Raw genomic sequence first — 22640 nt, 5'->3', positions numbered from 1 at the left:
TGCCGTAGGCATACTTAAAATGGTTGCCGCACCGGCGTCCTAGAGAGCTCAGAGGAGCCAGTGGTGCTCACACAGAAGATGGGGCCATGGCCCCGCTTGGCAGCTTGACAGCCTATGCTAGTTTATACTTTTGTTGTGCACTGTTTACCGTTTTATGTTTTGTCCCGCTTATGGGACTATGTGAGCGCTAGAGGACAATCTAGGATTCCTCACGCGTACAACCGACTAGAGCTGGCCAAGTGTCGGGATGCTTCCGGACTGGAAGGCCACGTCAGCTAAAGACTGAGTGAGCAGTTTACTTGCATGTCAATGGATAAACCAGCCTTTCAGTGTTTATTACTTCATGTTCCAATTATCGCGTGGTAGTGGAAACCCCTAGATAACGAACAATGCCAAGTTGATTAATGAAAATGAATGCCTTCATGCCGACCTGTAACATTAGGTTAGCCCGCCGGTATTGAGCTAATGAACGCCGCTGTGGCTGGATTGCAACAAATGAGGGCTCATGTCCGAGAGATGAACTGTGGCCTAATGCGAATTGTAACAACTGTAACAGGTTACTTACTAGGGCTGGGCAATATAATCGATACGGCTATATATGGCGATATTTTATTTCCCGATACTGTATCGATACTTGGACGCCAAATATCAATATACATTTTATTTTTTTTGCATCTGGTGATTCCCACCCCTAATCGATACTGTATCGATATTTCCCATATCGATGCGTTCAGTAACACACTCAACACTCATTATTCACTCACACATATTATTACACTACCTGGGTGGTACACAGTGTGTTGTATCTTTAGCTCTATTATTTAATTTTGAGTAAATTGTCTAGAGTATTGCAATATATCGTAATATGTATTGTATCGCAATGTATCGTGATACAATCATATCGCGACCCATGTATCGTGATACATATCGTATCGTGAGGTCTTTGCCAATACCCAGCCCTATTACTTACTACTGTATCACACACAGTGACAATGTTTGCATTGTTTCTATTATGGGAGTAAATGGCAAACATAACTATTCTCTGACCTCGGCAAGAAAAATTGGCTTGTATCAGATGTGGAATTTGTCCCCCCCCCCCCCCCCCCACCACATCAGGAAATCATTGTCTGCCATTCAGGTGGTTGCATTGGTTAACACTACAACCTTCCCCCTCCAAAATAAAAGCACAGACTACATGAGTTTAAGGATGGCATCAAATCAACGTAATGGCTTATGTTTGCCTGAGTTGAGTATATTATCGACAAAACAGTTTTGTTGGACCTTGTGTCACTGTGTGTATGTGGGGCCCCGGGCCGGAGAATGGCTATGCACCAATTACTTTATCACATTTCAATTCTATAAGAATAAACTCCACCGCAGCTGTGTAGTCAACCTAATTTACTGTGCTTTGCTCCAAAAACAGACAAGTGTGAAATAAAACACCACAAGTCCTTGCCTACATTGTTAATATTTAATGACTCAATCTCTGAAATCATTGCAGCAATAATCCAAAGAGTATGAATCCTCCAGCTGAAAAGGCCATGTACAATATCCAATTGAAAATTTTCCTTTCATCTTAGCTGACCAGGGCCTGCCCTACACATCTTTGTTCAGGAAACATCACTCTGAGCTATATTTCCACACCACTCACCTCTGTGTAACATCTCCTCTAAAGCAATAGTAACATAGTACTGACTACAGTTAGGAATCTCCTAGTTCAGTTGACAAATGGATAAAACAATATTTGGAAGACTACATACAGTATCAATTCTGTACGTTGGGATAACGTTTTTTTGAAGTGAAGTCCAGATGGTGTCAACCCGAGGGCAGGAGTGGAACATCCGTTGTTTGGGTTTTATCTCCTGTAACAGCCCTTAAGTAGCCCCAATTAAGAAAAGGTCAAAGTAATCCTTGATGCAGCTGTTTCAACATCAAGTCAGGCTGCGATGTCGTACCATATAGGAGTTAATATTAGTGTATGAATGGAGTTTTTGTACCGATTCTTTGCCCACATCAAATAAAATAGTCAATCAGTACTGCTAGGATAAGAAGTGCAATGGCACACAGTTGGACTCACTGAGTATTAGAGAATGCATAAGTCTGGAATAATTCATCATATTCGTTCTATAGACACAACAGCAGTCTGAGCTGAATTCAGCAGGCCTCCCGGTTCATTAATATCAATATTTAGTCTTAGCAAGGAGTCCGATGATGTGGAGTGGCTTAAGGACCCCTCTGACTTTTTGGGGGTTTGGCCCATTGGTCTCCTTACCAAATATGTGACAAGGCGACTGGCATGAAAATCATCTCCGAGTCGGGTGCACAGCTCTTTCCTGTGCACATGCTAACGCTTTAGCACACAGTATGTCAAGTCATTGTTGGAGACTAGCAGTATCCTACAAGTGAGAAAATGTCTAAACCTGTCAGGCTTATTTAATGGATTGATAAATAGACATAGGCCTACAATTTGACAAAAGTAATGAACTTCCAATGGCAGAATTCTCTTCTCTCGATACTTCAAGCATAACTTTTATCGACACAGAAAGTGAGTGAAGTTAGCCAGACAGCTAAAGCTTTTTTCCCTCGTTTCATAATGGACTTCACTAATAATGAAGATTCAGATTTTGTTTTCAAAAGTTCTGAATCTATATAACGGATTTGGATCTAATTCCGGACACTCAGTCACTCATACATAAGGTATTTCAGGAGCTAGGTATAAAATTTCATACATATCTATCCACATTTAAGCATATAAAACACTAAGTTAGGAACTTAGTCACAATCAAGCAGGAAACTTTTGGCGACAATTACTTCATGTAGAGAATGGGTATTGGCTTATAAATGGGAAAATAAGAGCTTTGAGTACATAGCCTGCACTTCTTACAAGTATCTACAACATTGTAAAGGTACAGGAAGGGTTAATATTGAGTATATGAATACACCTACAGTATGGATGAAATGAAGTGTCTGGAATTGGATAGGAATTTTGAATCTATCATCTACGTAATCATCCATTTGTAGGGACTATAAGAAAATCACTTACAAGTTAAGGTAAAAATGATATTAAACTTTAAAAAAGAGATGGAGGATTGTTAATTTTTTAGAAACCTCAGCGATAACAGTACAGGATGAAATATATTGGTATATGATTGTGATTTTTTTGGTCATATGCTGTCCGGAATTGGATACGCTGACGCTAGGTCACAGAATAAAATTAAAAACCAATGACAATTTTGGATTACTAAAAGGTTTATCTGCATACTTTATATAATGCTAACAGCCTACGATTATTTAGCATACTATATGCTAAACTTAGCATGTATACCGGACAGAGTTATCTACTGGAGACATAGATGTGGTTTTGGTGCAAATCCTCTCATCACATTGGGTAAGGAGACCAATGGGCTTAACTCCCAAACAGTTGGAGTAGCCCCTTAAGAGTTGCTCAGAACATCACTGGCCAAGACAGCTCACCCAAAGAGGATTATTACAAAGCGGAGTAGCAAAGTAAAAGCAATAAATAAAACAAAAACAAGGCAGCTGAGACCCAATTCTTCAGTTCTTCAAGGCATCGTCCGCCAGCCGTTTGGCCCTCTGGGTCAAAATTCAAAATTGTCAATAAGTTGCAGTTTGTTCTCAAGAGTCTTACTGATAATATCTCTTCACCTCCAAGTCCCATTTCTCAGTCTGTATTTTTATAATACTTTGAGCTGTCTTTATGATTGGCTAATAGGTGTTTTCTGCGACACATAAATTCACTTGAGATAGAGAATTGTTGTTTTGGTTTTAATTGTAAACTGAAAATTTCTTCAGGAGTCCATCGCAGCATCAGGTGAAATGTCATACTGGCTTTTCCTTTGAAGATGTACCTCTGCATGTCCCAATTCAAGCTTCTCTTTTCTTCTCATATCAGTGTTCCTGGAAGGCCACAGAAAGAGAATTATTTCGCAGCACTGAATGGCATTGTTGTATTATATATCACTAATTTGTGATATATAAGTGGTATAAAAATACAGAGCTATTATTGCAATGAAAGAATACGAACATTTTGAGTACTGTCTGGCTCCTGCTGGTGAATTCCATTGGCTGAATTTGCACCATGCGCCTGAAAAACACCATCACCAAAACATCAATGTTGCTTTCCTCAGTAACTACCCTTCAACGCATACAGTACCCAGTAGTCGATTTGTACGCACATTCCAAGGGGGGTGGCAGGTTCTTTTGGAGACAAACAATTTGATAGTGGTGAAGACGGCATGCACGGTAGGGGATCAGCTGTTTAACATTTTGTTTATATTGTAACAGCACAAATTTAATTCCATATTCAAAAGACTTGCAAGTTAGGGATGTTAGGTTTCAGATACTCCTGCCAATGCTGCAGGTTAAATACAGCTAATACAAACAAAGTGCAACTTAACAAGAGCACATACTACAGCAATTGTGCTGTAAGTCCACTATGTCCTTAGTCATAAAGGGCATTACATAGACAGCGATAGCAATGTATGTATATATATATATATATATATATATATATATATATATATATATACATATATATATATATAAAAATTTACCAGGCTTTTATCTGGACGCTTGCGCATGGCCTGGACCAGCTGGTCCACTTGTTGGTTGTGTTCCATTGCATTCCTCAGGGCTTCTTCAGTGCCGAGCAGCCGCTGGCGCAGGCGGTTCACTTCTGAGTCCAGGGTGGAGGGATCCATCATGGAGTACCGCCGGTGGTCTGGGGAAGAGCGCTCCCGACCCTGAACGCATTCCCAAATAAGGAGTACATTTTAAGTTTCTATGTTTATGAAATTAAGTTCATGAAATGTTTATGAAAATAGTATCCTTTGTAAAAAAAAAAAAAAAAAAAGGCTGTCGTTAATTAAAGATACCGCACTGTGCATGTTGGGTATCTTACCTGAGAACCTAATCATACTCCGGTGACAGGAATTGTGGTGTCGTTAGTGGACGTCAACAATGTTCCCCACGTTTGAGCATTGGCTAGAGCTTAATGTCTAATACTGCTACTTACAATTTTAAAACTGTAAACTGTTTCCATGTATAGCTATTAGCTATGGTCAAGCCTTTTTTTATTATTATTTTTTCTTTATTTCTATGTTTATGCAGATGTGCGTGTGTATCTGTGTATATGAATATATGCATATAGGGATATGTCTTTATGTTTATATGCATTAGGGGTGTGCATCAATAATTGAAAATCGATAATTGATCGTTAAGGAATCACGATCATGTGGAATTTTGATCGAATTATTATTATTATTATTATTGTTTTTTGTGTGGACTAGGGTTGGGGATGGATGATGGAATTCTTTCCTCCTCTCCTCCTCTCCCCTCTCCATGTGCACAGCCAACTAAAGTGAGGTGTAGCTCGTGAGACAGTCTACTGTTTCTAACACAGGGAACTCACACCAGCATGCGCCGTGAGCACAAACGCACCCAGCAGCCAGGCAGCACACATAGACGGTGAGCTGCGGTGTGCGGACCTGATTGATGCCGTCTTGTAAACATGAAACTTCGTACACTTCTTTCCTAATTTTCAACCAAGTGTGAGTAACGTTACAAGTGTTCAAGTGAATTCAATCATTTAATTTGTTTATAACATTATGAAGTAGCAGCAGTCACAGATACACAGCTCTCATTGACAGCGGGTGGGCTCAGCATAACGTTTAACGTTAAGCTGAGCCCACCTGAATCAATTCACATCTCGTGGCAAATAATAATATCCACACGTCAGACTGAGTCTGGAAGTCTGTCTGGAAGAAATTTTAGCCGCGGACGGTGAGCTGAGTCCTACTTTCAAAATGGGAGTACAGTAGCCTACATGTTTGTTCCTCTGTTTGGCTGCATTGTGTTAGTCACAGCGCTACTGTTGTCTGATATTCTTCGAGCCACTACACAGCGGCATCGCCACAGCCGGCCGAGAACGCACAAAGTTATTACCAGAGTTATATATATATGTATGTATGTATCTATGTATGTAAATATATATATATATATATAAATAATCGATAATTGATTGTTAATCTTCCCGAATTTCTATTATGGAAATGTATTCAAATGCACATCCCTAATATGCATGGATGCATGCATATTTGTATGCTAGTTTGTGGTAGCCTGGGTAAACCCAGCCTTCAACGTGAGGTCACAGGCTATGCCTGGAGTGTAAGTCTTCATGACTGATAGTACATAGAGGTCACGTGGAGGCTCGGTTTACCCAGGCTAATTTATAGGTAGTGGGATGGAGGGTATGAGGGAGGGGGGTTTGGCCTTTGTGTACAAATGAAAAAAATATATATATAAAATGTATGAAAACATATTATTATTATTTTTTAATTTAGCTGCCATGTGACACAGATTCTAAATGTATCTGTGTAATCCTCACCAGTAGGAGCAGTTTATCTCGCAGGGTCTTGATGTCATCCTGGAGTTTCTGCTCCTTGACCTTCCACTCGGCCTTGTGCACCTCTCGGCTCAGGTCCCGCTCCATGTCCCGCGAATGGCGATGTGAGTCCAGGAGCAACACCCTCAGCTCATTCAGACTCCTAGCATAAGAAAGATAATACAGCAAATAAAAGGAAAACTGAAAGGATAAGCCACCAGGAAACTAGAATGACCGCACCACAGATTTATGCCTCCGCCATTAGTTCATTCTTGAGTCCAAATCGCCATTTGAGGCAAATTGGAAGAAATACCGTCAAGGCGCTCCTGAGATGTTGTAGTTTGGAAATTGGGTGTATGAGGTCACAGTGACCTTGAACTTTGACCTTTAACCATCAAAGTCTAATCAGTTTATCCTTGAGTGCAAGTGGAGGTTTGAGGCATGATTAAATTAAATTGTGTCAAGGTGTTACTGAGATATGGCGTTACAGAGCTTGAAAATGGCATTTGTTAGGTCACAGTGACCTTGACCAAGTGGACGTTTGAGGCAAATTAGATGAGACTCTGTTAAGGCATTCCTGAGATCTCACGTTAACGAGCATGAAACGAGCGGTCGTGATGTCACAGTAACCTTGAACTTTGACCACCAAAATCGAATCAGTTTATCCTTGAGTCCAAGTGACGTTTGATTCAAGATTCAAGATTTTTATTGTCACTCCGTGGTACAAGTATCACGTGTGAAATTCTTGTGCTGTGGACTCCGTTTACAACATAGTACAAATATAACAGGGCATATGAGTGCAAAAACAACAAGAGACACAACAAGCAATAAGGCAGTAGAGTGATAAGACAAGTCAGAGACAGTGGCATATTCACTGCACATAGGTGCACATCTCATGTGCATACTTTAGACGTGCTTAAACATTTTATATTCGACGTATTTGACGTACAGGTGCAAATAGCATATACCTAATTAAACATACAATTAAACATTAGACATACATAATGGTAGGAGCTACAGTACGCTACAGTACAGCTACTACACTATTTGTGTATGTTAAGGAGTCTCGTGGCTGCGGGAAGAAACTGTCCCTCAAGCGATTTGTGCGTGCTTTTGGGACCCTGTATCTCCTCCCTGAGGGTAACAGGGAGAACAGGCTGTTGTGGGGATGGTTTGTGTCTTTGATGATCTTCAGGGACCTCCTGAGGCACCGCTGGTTATACAGTTCCTGCAGTTCTGGCAGCTCACATCCTGTTACGTGCTGGGCCGCGCCTCTCACTCTCCGTAGCGCCCTGCGGTCCATGGTGGTACAGTTCCCATACCAGGTGGTGAAGCAGCCAGTCAGCAGGCTTTCAATTGTGCCTCTGTAGAAGTCCCTAAGGATTTCTGGCCTTAGCCCAAATGAGGTGGTGGGGAGGAGGAGGGTGGTGGGGGGGGAGGAGGAGAGGAGGAGGGGTGGTGGGGGGATGGAGAGGAGGGGTGATGGGGGGGAGAGGTGGCGGGGGGAGGAGAGGAGGGGGGGAGTGGGGGTGGAGGAGAGAAGGAGGGGTGATGGGGGAGCAGAGGAGGGGGGGTGATGGAGGGGAGGAGAGGAGGAGGGGTGAGGTGGCGGGGAGGGAGGAGAGGAGGTGGAGGGGGGTGGTGGGGAGGAGAGGTGGTGGAGAGGGGGGGGGGGGGGGTGGTGGGGGGAGAGGTGGCGGAGAGGGGTAGGAGAGGAGGGGGGGCGCTCTGGCAGAGGGGTCAAACCTAGCGTAGAACGCGTTGAGTTCGTCCGGCAGGGAGGGTGATGTGTGGGGGGATTGCTGTTTCTCCCCCTTGAAGTCAGTGGCAGCATGGAGTCCTCTCCATAGATGCCTGGGTCCAGTTTGGACTCTAGCATATTGCCATATTCTCTCCGTGCTCTTTTTATAGTGGTTCGGAGGGCATATCTTGTCTGCTTGTATTCCTCTGGTGTTCCAGAGTTGAAGGCGGTGGTCCTGGCGTGGAGGGCAGCCCGGACATCACTGTTGATCCAGGGTTTCTGGTTTGGCATTAGTTTGATTATTTTTGTTGGGATTATATCCTCTGTGCATTTTTTTATGAAGCCTGTTACCGTTTCTGCATAATCGTCCAGGTCCCCTGCAGCCCTGGCCTGAACTCTTCCCATGCTGTTTGGTCGAAGCAGTCCCTCAGGATGTCCTCTGATTGGTTTGACCAGCAGTGGGCGGTTCGGAAGGCCGGGGGATGTTGCTTGAGCTTTTGATGGTACCTGGGAACGAGCAGGATGGAGGCGTGGTCCGATCTGCCGAAGGGGGGGGCGGGGTGTAGCCTTGTAACAGTATCGGATGTTCGAGTGGCACTGGTCCAGTGTGCGTTTTCCCCGTGTGTGGAAATTGATGTGCTGGTGGAGTGTAGGCAATCTCTTCCTCAGGTTAACCCTGTTGAAGTCGCCTGCTAGTATCAGTGCTGTTTCAGGTTGTTTAAGCTCCTGTGCGCTGATCGCGCGGTGCAGTTCCTTGACTGCGTTTGTGGCGTTGGCCTGGGGGGGGATATACACTGCAGCAAGGGTGACTGACATAAATTCTCTCGGCCTGTAATACGGTACACATTGAAGCATTTAGGCATTGCATTGAGGCAAATTCTAAGAAATTCCATCAAGACATTCCTGAGATATCGCGTTAACAAGCTTGAAAATGGCATTAGAGAGGTCAGTGACCTTGACCTTTGTCCTTTGATAACCAAAATGGAATCAGTTCATCCTTGCATCCAAGTCAATGCTTGAGCCAAATCAGAAGAAATTCCATCGAGCCATTCTTGAGATATTGCGTTAACGAATTTGGGAATGGCGTTCGTGAGGTCACAGTGACCTTGAACTTTGACCACCAAAATGTAATCAGTTCATCATTGAGGCCAAGTTAATGTTTCAGGCAAATTTGATGAAATTCTGTCAAGGCATTCCTGAGATATGAATGAATGAATGAATGAATGAATGAATGAAAAAAATGTATTGGTCACCACCAAGCATGTACACTTAGGTCACAACCAAAGGTTAGGGGCAGAAGCATACGCTTATGAAAGGACCCCCCTTTTCTTACGGTTAAAAATGTTCATTCGTCTGACATTTTTGGACATTGTCCTTACTTGCCTTCAAATGTACAACAAAGGATTTCAAGGAGAAATATCCTAAAACAAGAAACAAAGAAAGTAAATAAATAATACAACAGAGACAAAAACAAAAAACTACAATAAGTGAGTAGCAAATAACAAAACAAAAACAATACAATCCATACATGCATATTCCTGCGCATACATTTTTACACATCATTCAGTTACCTGCGAACCAGTCTGTAATTATCCATCATCATGTCTTTGTACCTTTTTTTAAAGGTCAACACATTCTTACTGTATTTTAATTCTTCCGGTAAAGCATTCCACAACTTCACACCACAGACAGATATGCACCTGCTTTTCATAACTGTGTTACTGTGTTATATCGCGTTAACGAACTTGGGAATGGCATTCGTGAGGTCACAGTGACCTTTGACCACGAAAATCAAATCAGTTCATCCTTGAGTCCAAGTCGATGTTTGAGGCAAATTTGATGAAATTCCAGCAAAGCATTCCTGAGATATCGCGTTAACAAGCTTGAAAATGGCGTTCGAGAGGTCACAGTGACCTTGGCCTTTGACCACCAAAATCTAATCAGTTCATCCTTGAGTCCAAGTCGATGTTTGAGGCAAATTTGATGAAATTCCGTCACGGCATTCTTGAGATCTCGCGTTAACAAGCTTGAAAATGGAGTTCGAGAGGTCACAGTGACCTTGACCTTTGACCACCAAAATCAAATCAGTTCATCCTTGAGTCTAAGTCGATGTTTGAGGCAAATTTGATGAAATTCCGTCAAGGCGTTCCTCAGATATCGCGTTAACGAACATCGGACGTACGTACGGACAACCCGGAGGCATAAAAAAGGATTTCATTGTGTCTTTTTTGTGTTGGACTCTGTTATTGTTTGCCTCCTAAAAGTCACCATTAGTAACCCTCCAACTGGAGGCGGAACTCGCCATCTTCGGCTGCTCGGAGTCCTCTTTGCTCCTCCCAACGGCCGTGCAGCAATCTCTGACACAGGGGATGACTGTTGCCAAGAAACTAATTCTGAAGGAATGGAAGTCCTCCTCTCCACCTTTTTTTCAGCTTTGGCTGACAGATATGGGGCCCTATCTTCCCAAAAGCGCTAATTTAGCGTTTGTGCTCATTTAACGCCGTGCGCAATGCAAATTGGGGGCGGGCACAAGTGCATGCCTGTTATAATTGTACTGGCCATAGGCGTGCCACATGCCAAAGCAGGCGTTTCAGCGCTAAAATGTGGGGATAGATGGCATTATCCTATCGTCAGCAGCGCGCAACTATTTCGCGCTAAGAGCTTTGAAAAGGACCTCTTACGTGCAAATACCTCGCCGGGAGCGCACCGTAATCTCCGTGCAGCGCAGCACAGTGCAAAGTAAAATTAATTTTGGATATGTCATTACGCACAGCCTTGCCACGCCAGAACATCAAATTTTGCTGCTAAAATTGGGTATTAGCAGATCATTCAGTGAGGCAATCAACTATAACTCACTGAGAAACTTTTATCACATCGCAAAGAGGGAAATGAATTGAGAAAACTTGTTGGACAATGGACATATGGAGGCTATTTACCTTCATAACCCGGAGGGTCGTTGGCACCACAGACGATCTGTCAATAAGCTTGCACGAGTGAGTACACTCTATTACGCATGGAGAGAATTACAGCCTATTGCATGCCTCATGCAAACAGCCATTGTGAGGCGGCAATCTGATTGGTTTTGATTGACGTAATGCCCAGCATTGCCTGGCCACACCCGTGAATAATTCTGGTACTTAAGACCGCCCAAATGTCGTTTGCGCTGACATTTTGGGGCGCAGATGATTTTGGCACGGCTCGAATCTGCGGCTGCGACGCGTGCCGTGATCGCTTCCGCATCCCCGCCGAGAATTGCATCCCCAACATATTTCGGGGCTATTTTAACTTCATGGCGGTCACGTCTACCAGACAATTATATCACTTTTAAACAGTTACATTTCTGCATAAATCATTACAATATGCTCCCGTGAGGTGGGGATGCTGCCGGCGCTGGGGTGCAAAACTCGGCATAACACCTGGACAGTGGACTGCAATCTTCCCTGCTTTAAGGCACGCACAAACAGGTGCGCAAGCGCAAATAGGGGATATCGCCTGTCGGAAGATAGGGCCCATGCTCTCAATTCTACGTATGGAGAGACTCAGGTTCCAGAGGACCAATTCATTGAGGAAAGTTTTTGTTATCTGGGACCCGTTCCTGATCTATTTTGATCAGGCTAAAAACGATAATTGAGTTTCTTTTGGACCACTTGTAGTGGATCCCTTGCACATGCACAGTATTGTATTTTTTATTTTTGTAAGCACACAAGCATTTTATATGACTGGTAGCACCACTTTGTAGCATTGTAATGTTGAATGTATGTACAGTATACAGCAGGGGTCGGCAACCTATGACACATGTGCCACCTCTGGCACGCGAAGGGTTAGCCAGTGACACGCCAGTGCACAGCAGCATTTGAGTGTTTTTGTAGAAATGTTGACACGCCTTGCAAAATTACCTATTTCACAACCATTTGCAGTTGCGCAGCCTGTTATTTAGGGTCTTTACGGTAGCGCCACAGCCTCTGATTGGCAGGTTGCCTCCTTGCATTCCATACATTCCAGATACACAGCTGACCAGCAGCAGAACTCAGATAGTGCTACGCGCTAAAGACAAACAATGGCAGGTCCTCTGGCTAAAAGATCCAGGCCTTTCTAGCCATCGTGGACAGAGGACAAGGGGTTTGTGCATACAGTATGAATGACCGTGCTGTGTGCACCTTATGTCTGGAAAGTGTTGTGTGCCGAACGCCAAGTGTTAAACGCCACTTTGACACGAAACACGAGAACGTCTCCAAGGATGAGACAGACAGGGCTGAATCTGTAAAACGCTCCGTGTCCAGGTACGGGAAACAAACACCCTCAAAACCTTTGTCACTGCTAAAAACCACCACTGCTCATTGCATTGCAAAACATGACAAACTGTTCACCGATGGCGAATACATTAAGGAGGTTTTTCCGTCCGAAATTGACGCACGAAAAAAAAAGAATACGACCTCATTTGTGTCAATCATCATTGACACAGCGAGTCCGACAATTACGTCCGTCATTTAGGTTTTCGGACGAGGTTCGATTTTCTGCATTTTGTGTGTGTGTGCGTGTGTGTGTGTGTGTGTGTGTTTGGGGGGGGGGACACTTTGTAAGAGAGTGGATTTCATTGAAAAACTGTATGGGAGCTGTGCATATATTCTATCTACTTTTGTTTTAGGTTACAGTTGAAGATCAATAATTCAGTACAGTTTTGACCTTTGCTGGTATTTGCAAACACTCTGCAATGGCAACTGTGTATATAATCTTTTGAATATATATTTTTTAGATTATTACTGAAGTTCAAGTCAGATGTGACATTTGAATGTCCTGATTTTTTGGATGGAATAAAATTGCAAATCTGTTGGCAATTTAAATGTTGATGTGTGAGTCATTAATCTTGGTGTGGCACACTGATGGACAAGACATTTTGAAAGTGGCACTTCATACCAAAAAGGTTGCTGACCCCTGGTATACAGTATATGTATTTTTTTCTTCTTTTTTTCCTGTTCTTGTTTTTTTTATGTTCTGAAAATGTAAAATAAAATATTGGAAAAAAATAAAAAGTCGCCATAGTAGGTTCTTCTTGTGATATGGCTTTTCTTCATTATCTTGTAAAGTTCCTGAGCTGGAAAGGTGTAAAAATAGTCAAAGTTGACTAAAAACCTTATTTGAATATATTTAGATGGTTGTCCAATCAAACTAACTCAAGGTAAGACACTACATTTTTTAATGTATGGTATATACTTTTACTGTATATTAAATTACTGTTGCACTGATCCCGCATAGGAGAAGAGTGTGTTATGTTCAAAGGTATTCATTCACATTGAGTTGTCATTCATTAATACTCACTATTAGTGAATAACCCTAGTAATAATAACCTGATAATAACCCTCAACAATATAAGATCTGCACACAAATTAACTGTTAGACAGGCATAAAAGTAAAAGTCAGCCAATAATGTAATGAAACAAGTCTGATCTGTAGAGTAACTACAGGAAAATACATTGTGTGAATGTGTGCAATTTGTGAAACGGGGTCAGTGACAACTTTGCCTTTCTCTTTTACCCTGTGTGGGGAAAATGATGACTTTAATTATTATCAGTTTTATTGAATTGGTAAACTCTTATACCGTAGCCAGATTTGGCAGCTTAAGCAATAGAGTTAGTGGTGTGAATCGGCCACAGCGAGCTGAAATCACAGGTGTGTGGTGAGGAAGGCCAATGACATTCTTCACTGGTCACCAACTCAGAGGGCAGTTTGAGCTGCAGCTCTCTGGGTGCAACTTTAGAGTACTTAACACTCCAGGGGAAAACACCCAGGGACTCATTCATCCCAGCTACAATTACATTTCTTAATTAGCACATGAAATCATGCAGTATCTTATGCCTGGGCCAGAAGCTTTCATTTTGTACTAATGAGCAGCATTTTACTGCACTCTATCAACCTATTGACTCCTTGTCTGGTCGTAACAACTCATGCTTATCTATATGGGGATATGTCATGGTGATTTATGTGTTGTACTGCGTTTTTATGTTAAGTGCTTTGATTTTTTAATGTGTTTTGTTACACGGCAAACCCTGTATGCAGACCAAATTTCTCTTAAGGGCAATGGCGGATTCAGGCTGTTGGAAGGGCAGGGGCGAAAAAATAAAAAGGTCACCTACTGCTGATCATGGGGCCCTGCCAGCGCTGGAAAAGCTATGATGCATCATGTATGATGCAGGGCTTTCCACAAGGATATGGCGTAGCCAGGCACTGAGAAAGAATTTATAACTAGGGGGGTCCGGGGGCATGCTGCCCCAGAGATTTTTTTGTTGTTGCCTTAAAAGCACAAATTTGGTGGCCTCTGGCACATTCTAGCCACTATTCCATCATATGCACTGATCTTAATTATTGCATATTTTAATGAGTTTCCCTCCCTGATTGTAAACGTATAGTGAATTATTGTAAAGGTCAATTAAAAATCTTATTAAAGTGAGGTGAGGGCCTGTGTCCACCTAGCGTCTTTTCATCAGCTCCGGCGTCTATTTTCAATTGTTTCCAATGCGGGGAGAGCGTATGCGAGCGCACACGGACGTGTAGAGAAAGTGCAGAGCGCCCAGCGTCTTTTTTCGGCGTTTTTGTGCGCCGACTCCCAGCGCTTCCAGCTGAAAATATTTTAACTTTTCAGAAAGACGCTGGTGTCGGCTGCTCCTTTTCTGGTAACTAATCATATGGAAAAACTATCGCAACAGAGACAGAACGGCTCAATTGTGGGAGCAGATCGGCTAGACACTTAATATTTCTGGTGAGTGTTGTGCTTACTGCTTTTAATAGCGTAGCCTACCTGTGTTGTTAGCTTGCTAGCTGTCAGCTATCAAGCTGAACTAACGTTACTTGCAGACTGCTTCCTTGTATATTGTGCGCTGGGATCAGCATTCCCCAGCGCATTCCCAGCGTTTAACGTCGGAAAAAAACGCTAGGTGGACACAGGCCCTAAGGCAAAGTTTACTTGTATAGCACATTTAAAACAACCGCAGTTGACCAAAGTGCTCAACATGTGAGCACAAATATAAAATAGCACAATTAATAAATGGTAAAACAATAAACATAGAGATAAACACAATAAGATCGAAATGACAACTCAGCTCGAGTTGAAAGCCAGAGAGTAAAGGTGAGTCTTTAGTAGCGAAAGACTCTATGGACTCAGCAGTTCGTATGTGGACAGGTAAATTGTTCCACAGATTAGGGGCAGCCACCATGAACTGAAAAGGGCACCCTTTCAGACACTGACATGTAGGGGTGGCATAGAGGGCACTTCATAACGGCACCCTTTTCCATTGTAAGGGCACCTTATAGGGCACTGTATCACATCTCCACTAGAAGGGCACTGATTAAGACATCAAATTTTCTTGGTCTAGAGGGCGCATCATCATAATTTATTGTATGAAGTGGGACCCTAGGGTGTACAAAAAAAATCCCATGTGAATGGCAGCCAATAGGGCACTTCCTCTCGTTTTCACCAATCTAGAGGACACTTTACCAATGCTTTTTCAACCATGGGGGCACCAGCTCACCCCTGAATCCGCCATTTGGGAACTAATCTCTACATGTACTATATATATATATACATATATATATGAAGAGTTCATTTGCAAAAACAGGTAAACGCCATGTTTTAGTTATGATTGACAATAACAATTTCCCCAAAATAAATAAATTACAGTATAAATACATCAATATATAAAATAAAATGATAAAAAAATCCAATACCTGTTTTTGCAAATGAACTCTTCATATATATATATATATATATATATATATATATATATATATATATATATAGTACTAGTATCTAAACCATATAATAGTATACAGTATACATACACAGAATATATGTGCCAAACATCAGATCATAAACAAATCCACAGCCTTTCTTTTTAACACCAGCGTGTGTGGTGGTGATATCATTTTTCATCCTCGTTACCCAATAGAAGCACTGAGACAAGTCAGAAAATCAATATGGGCTTTTGTTTCCATGTGCAATTACCTCTCTTTCTTCAGCAGTTCCTGACTGATGATGACCAGCTGCCCAGAGGCATCATGGGACTTCCTGGTCATAGACTCCAAGTCTGCCTCCACACGGATCTTCTCCCTGGCGAGGGCTTCTGCTTTCTTTTCCCCTGAGCGAACCTTGCCCTCCAACCCTGGTGTGAGAATCAGAAGCAATACTTTTAATGTGAGTTTTAACGAATAATCTGGAATACATCAAGTTCTTGTATTAGTGTACTTAGGCCCCAATCAAATTGGATTAGTTGTGCTCGGGGAGGTCATGTATGGCATCTGTAATTTCAATCGAATAAAAATCTGCTATGTTCAAACTGTGCGTTTGCACTTTATTCTCCTGCTTCATTTTCACTTGTGTTTTATAATCTAAAACTGTGTACAAGTTTCTGTGATGAGGTCTTCGCCATATGAATTGCATTTATTCTAATTCCCTTGCTGCTAATTATAATACTGCTTTCCACTGGCATATTCCATCATGTTTTCTGCTGCTTTTGAGATGTAACTTACATATCTACTACATTCATTATTAAGTAAATGAAAACTATCAAATTCGACCATAACTAGTGTCTCTGAAAATTAGTCTAGGGACCCCCCCCATGTTAGAATGTTCTAATTTCACAAAAATATACTAAAGAGAAAATCAAAAATAGAATAATACATTCGTTTTTTCTTTGGCTCTTAGTTCCATCACTACATGTGCATTCTGCATGGCCTACGGTCCATTTTTCATTTCATTTTGATGTGCTGGACGTTATGGTCTTCAGAAGACAGCGACTCAACACATTTCATGCTGAAGACCAAAGGACAATATGGCATATCAAACAATCCACTGCATGGGGAAATCAGAGTAAGAGAACAAGGCTGCAGTCCTTCAGTCACCAATCACTTTATTGTCATTTGGAACATGCATGTGCTGCTTTCATCATAGGTCATGAAAAAGGGGGTGCAGCCACTGAAGTAGTACACTGAGTGCTGTCAGAGATGCTCCTTTAAGACACTTACCTGTGATCTGTGATTTGAGGGTGTCAACCTGTGACGTGAGAGTAGAGACCTCTTTTTCCCTTTTCAACAACTTCTCCATTGTTTCTAAAGAAAAAACACAACCACAGTTAGTGTCTTTTTCACTTTCAAAACAGATGCGGTCAATGCTCCAACCGCAGAAGTGTCTTGATAAACATTTGACAGAATTAACAGAATCCACCTAGCACTTTGGAAAGTAATAGTAGTCTGAAATTGTATTGTAGGTGAAGAGTTGGGTGAATGAACAGAAAACAGAAAATACAAACAAAAACAATTACTGTACATATGAAATGACATCTCAAAGGGTTAATCCTAATAAAAATTTGAACTTAAACAGGAATGCAATTCATGAATTTTTCATTCTTGTGTGTGATAAACAGCAAAAAAAATATTTTTTGTTTGTTTTTCAAATTTTCAGAACAGAACAGAACAGGCTCAAACAAAGACAAAAACAAAAACATACATATATCAACTTTTCAACATGCATGGTGATACCAGCCACGTAAAGTGTCAATGTGCACACTCAGCTAAAAAAAGGGTGTACATGACATCTTTTCAAGTCAACTTGGCATCTCAGGGCTTGTGGAGACTTGGATTATGCCAGGTGAGCAGTATGGAAGCACTTCATGTATTTTTTCTGTTGTTTTTTACGTTTTTGCTCATGGCCCCCTTCACACTCAGCAGACAGCTCTCTGTGCCTGCCGCAGCTGGAGTGCAGTTCTCCTATCTCGGTGCGTGATGCGTCCAGAGTGCTTTACCCAGTGCACTGACTGTATGAGAGTACCTCATAGGACCCAACTTCAAACAAACAGAACTATCCCTTTAAGCTATCGTCTCCCTCCACCGTCCAGTTTTGCGCTGGAATGACACCGGTGTAGGCGTGGCCCAGGCGTGTCCGTGGGCCTCTAGCCTATCATGTGTCTCGCGCAAGTGTCATTTAGAGGTTTGGGCGTTGCCCGTTCCAAAATAGGCGTTCCAGCGCAATGTGGTAGAAAAAGGGGCCTTGGGTCCTCTCAATTTTAACGCCAGCAAATAGCTGGTCTTAGCGCAAACAACCCCACTACACCAGGCGTATGCCTGAGCACAGACAGTATTCTCCGTGCAGTGCAGGAAATCCTCGCTTGGATAGGCCCATTACGCACGGCTCGCACGCGGACACACTTCCCTCCTCAGAATGCCACATTGATTTTCAACTAACCTACACTGCAGAAATAAACACACCTTGATTTAACAATGAGAATTCGTTTGTCATGGTTTTGTGCGAAAAAGTGATTTGTGTTTTGAATTGGATTACCAGGGGAACGAGGGTCTGGCGGGGCGGGAGTCTGTGTGTAGCGCGGGGAGAGGTGCTTTGTGTTCGGCTAGTGTGCCATGTCCTGAAGGGGGGTTTTCCCGGAGTAGGTGTGAGCTGGGCCGGGTAGGCAGGCCGGGGGGGTTGGTGCACAGGGTGGGTAGAGGCACTGCCGAGGCAGCGCTGTGCATGGTCCCGCGGATTGAAATCACTTTCTGACACAACACCGGCCAGTAGGCTATACAGTAACCATTGATAGTATACAGTAACCTCTCTCCCTGCACCATTGCACCATGCAACAATAGCTTAATCCGAGTGGACAATTCTGGTATAGGCTATTGAAATAACATCTCACACATCCCTACCCTATTAAAGAAACAAATATTTTTAAATGTGTATGTTATAGCCTATATGAGCGAAATGACTAATTAAAAGGCTACTAATTACAAAAGCATACATTTTCGTTACAAATCCGAACTGGTTCATCCTCCAATTATCTCTTCCCTCTCTCGTTCTCTCCCCCCTCTCTCTCTCTCCCTCTCTCTTTTATCTCTCTCTCTCACTCTGTCACTCTGCTTGCACTGAGCAAGAAAGAAGCTGCTGCCTGTCACAGACGTGATGGCGATGACGCTGTGGCTTTTAAGGGGAGTGATCTCACCTTGTGAATCCTGTTAATATGGCCATAAACACGCCTATCGGGGTTTGCGCTGAGATGACGTGAAGCGCAGAGGCCCGACACTCCCACAATTAGGGCTTTGCACGGCGCTATTCCAGCGCAAAACGTGCGCTAATGCAAAATTACCGCCATTGGGAAGATAGGGCCCTAAGTCTCTTGGCGACAGTCGTCCCCTGTGTCAGGGACTGCTGCACAGCCATAGGGAGGAACAGCGAGGATTCTGAGCAGCCGAAGATGGCGACTTCTGCCTCTGGCTGAAGGGCTACTTTGTAGGCCTTAGAATACCAGTCAAATATCTTGGCCCAGAATCCGGAAAGTAAAGGGCAAAACCAAAAAGCATGGGATAGTGTACCCTCTAACACCTGACACCTGTCACATAGTTGCGAGACGGAAGGATAGATCTTATGCAGTCTAGCCTTGGAATAATGAAGACGATGAGTGACTTTAAATTGGATCAGCTGGTGTCTGCTGTTAACCGAGCAGAGTTGGACCAAAGACAAACTCCTGTCCCATATAATTCCAGACAAGTCAACACCAAGCTCCTCCTGCCACGCCTCTCTAATCCTCTCAGTGGGGACCTTGATGTGATCATCAAACAGACACACACATCTGGAAATAAGATGCCTAGAGTGAGGGGGGCTTAACAAAACATAAAAAAAAACATGTTCACTTCGGAGAGCCTCAAAATCCCGAATCTTGGATCTAATGTAGTGTCTGACTTGTAGGTATCTAAGCCAGTGTGTGTTGGGCAACTCAAATTTCCTTCTCAGAAGATCAAAGGATGCAAAATTACCATCTATGTACAGGAAACAGCAAATATTCAACTTGTGAAATGTGATACCTTCAATGTTCTGTTTTAGCTTCATCTTTTCATCTGAAATGTCATTATCTTCTATTACCTAAGAAAGGGACATGATAGAGGATTTGTTTGTTACTTGTTTGCCACATGAAAGCACAAAAATACAGCTGCATGACATGCACAAATCCCCTCTCCTCACGTTTGCATCATGGGATGTGTAGCGGTCTGCCTGGATGGCCTGTAGCCGGTTTGCCGTCACCCTCAGCTTCTCCTCCAGGGTCTGGATCTCCTCTCTGCTCTCTGCCTGGGCCTTCTGCAGGGCCTGGTAGTCCGTTATCTTCTTCTCAGACAGCTCCAGCCTCTCTCTCAGCTCCTCCCTGTTTCTGTCCTGGTCCAGCCGGAGCTTCTCCGACTCGGCCAGCCTCTGCTCGGCTCTCTGCAGCTTCTCGGCGGCCTCCTTCAGCTCCAGGGCCTGCACGTTGCTCTTGGCCTCGACCTGGCTCCTCCACGTCTGGCTGCCCTCGGCCAGCTGCTCTCTGGCCTCCTGCAGGCGAGCACCCAGGTCCTCGTGCTCCTTGGTCAGGATGGCCGCCTCGATCTTGTGCTTGGCCTTCAGGTTCTCTACCTCCAGTTGGTGCTCCATCTTCAGGCTCTCCAGAGTGCTTCTCAGCTCATGGGGGTCTGGCTCTTGGCCTGCCGGAGCAGTGTGCTCACTAATCAACGAGGCTTTCAGCTCCCCCAAAGAACGCTGGTGGTTGCTGGCTAAAGTGTCCAATTTAGCCTGCAGAAAATAATTAAATTATCCATTTACACAATTACACAAATATATAGGGCCAATATCTGCCTTTTTTTAAGAAAAAGAAAAGAAGAAGATATTTGCCAGCCATTGTCCTCCATCTTCGATGCAGTTTGATTGATTACATGTTTATTGTAGCACTGATCAGCACCACAATGGTTGTCTATGGGAAATCCTTAACCTTGAGTGATTCTATTGTGGCCTTTTGATTGAATTCCACATCTTTTTGGACTTTTTTGGCATGAAAATGGTCAAATCAAAAAAGATTCATGAATATGCCAGTAATTGGCAGCTTCAATCCAAAATTACTGCTAATTGGCCTTCAAAAGCCCATATTGGTTGAAATGACACTTGCACTACTCACATACAGAGAATTAAGAGAAGAGAACAGAAAATGACCCCATTGTCTTCATTGAAGTTCTTTGATATCCAACTCTTTTGGATAAAACGGATTCTATTTGGATCAAACAGAATACCTTCCAGGTGTCCATCATCTCCATGTTCTCCTTGGTGGCCTGTTGGACCTTCTGCTTCAGATCACTGATCTCCTGGTTCTGTTTGTCCATGGTGGCCTTCAGCGAGTCCGTCTCCTGCTGGTTCGCCGCTAGGGCCACCTCGTACTTCTCCTTCAGCTCGCTGCTCTCCCTGTAGTGCTCATGGCCCACCGACATCAGCTGCTCCCGGAGCAGGAGGGTCTCAGGCTGGGCGCCCTGCCCGGCGTGTGCCTCGGCATCACCGGCTCGCTGCGAGTCGGAGTCGGGCCCTCTGAGCTGAGCCTGCAGGTTCTGGATCTCGGCTCGCCTGAGGCCAAGCTCCTCCTCCAGCTGCACGATACGACTCTGCTCTTCCACTGTGGTTTGCTGATGAGAAAGATGGAACAGCTGTCATTTGACTCACGGGTTCGACAGCTGAAATATGCCCGCCTTCCAAATGAATGACCTTATTTCCCTAACAAAGTGAGCTCCTGCAACAGAATGTCATTCGAAAGAAAAGCCGTCATCGACAAAGCGTCACACACAATGATTGAGTGCTTATGTGCAGAAATCAGGCCTCGGGGAACAACTCACAAGCACTAAAGCTGTGCCTGTAAACCATTAAGCATTCAAACTCACAAGCACTAAAGCTGTGCCTGTAAACCATTAAGCATTCAAAGAGAAATCCTAAATTAACAGGTCCGCTGCAATCCACGGTGAGATCCCCAAGCATCCAGACAGCCACACATTGCTTACTGTTTTATCACAGATGAGTCCAGACTGTCTGCTTTGATTTCAGGGCATTTTTAAATACTATCAGATGAAATGATTAGAGAACTAAAAATATTTTTCTTTGTGGTCACCTAATATCACGGTACACAAGAACATTTGGGCAGACTAAGATTATTTTGATAAAGTAGACATTTCAGTTATGTACTCCAAAAAATGTTCATGGTACTTTTATTTTTTAAGTAGATTTGATATCCCATCACCAATTTACAGTATGTTCTCAGATTAATTTATAGTCAGTGTAATTACAGCTAAATCCTCATAGACATGAATGTAGTGGAGGGTAAATCCACAGAAACAAATGAGGTGGCCAAATACTTTTGGCCACCTTGAAAAGGGGGGGCATGAGTAGGGTTTGTTTTGTTGGATTTGTTGACTCTAGGGCTCCAGTTAGTCTTTTTCTACTAGTCCTACAATGCCATGTGAATCATATTGATACATGGGCCTCTAGAACAGCGTGATGTTTTTTTCCTGAACCAAAACAACAAAACAAAAAACAACAACAACAAAAACAATTAGAGTCAGCCGTGTCTAATCCTATCCATCAGGGGGCAGAAGGCACGCACCAGAAGACCTTCAATTGAGACATCCAAAATGGACGTTGTCAATCATGTGACCAATATGTGGTTTTGCATGGAT

At 43.1% G+C, this 22640-nt stretch overlaps 1 protein-coding gene across 1 annotated transcript in view; it reads right to left on the bottom strand.

The window, feature by feature from the left end:
- Nucleotides 1–3419: 3419 nt before the first annotated feature.
- clip2 (CAP-GLY domain containing linker protein 2) overlaps nt 3420–22640 on the bottom strand; it is a gene marked incomplete at its 5' end in the record, with an annotated part of 71948 nt that continues 52727 nt past the window's right edge. Inside the window, 9 exons of the mRNA XM_083641112.1 lie at nt 3420–3918; nt 4046–4105; nt 4575–4763; nt 6407–6566; nt 16141–16297; nt 17160–17243; nt 19986–20043; nt 20143–20724; nt 21216–21599. Coding sequence (XP_083497238.1) covers nt 3910–3918; nt 4046–4105; nt 4575–4763; nt 6407–6566; nt 16141–16297; nt 17160–17243; nt 19986–20043; nt 20143–20724; nt 21216–21599 — 1683 coding nt within the window. The 3' untranslated portion in view covers nt 3420–3909. The remainder of the gene's footprint in view (nt 3919–4045; nt 4106–4574; nt 4764–6406; nt 6567–16140; nt 16298–17159; nt 17244–19985; nt 20044–20142; nt 20725–21215; nt 21600–22640) is intronic.

The sequence above is a fragment of the Poromitra crassiceps genome (genome assembly GCF_964638095.1).
Source record: "Poromitra crassiceps genome assembly, chromosome: 1".
Taxonomy (NCBI): domain Eukaryota; kingdom Metazoa; phylum Chordata; class Actinopteri; order Beryciformes; family Melamphaidae; genus Poromitra; species Poromitra crassiceps.
The sequence above is the reverse complement of the archived record's forward strand: the minus strand, read 5'-3'. Positions and strand labels throughout refer to the sequence as shown.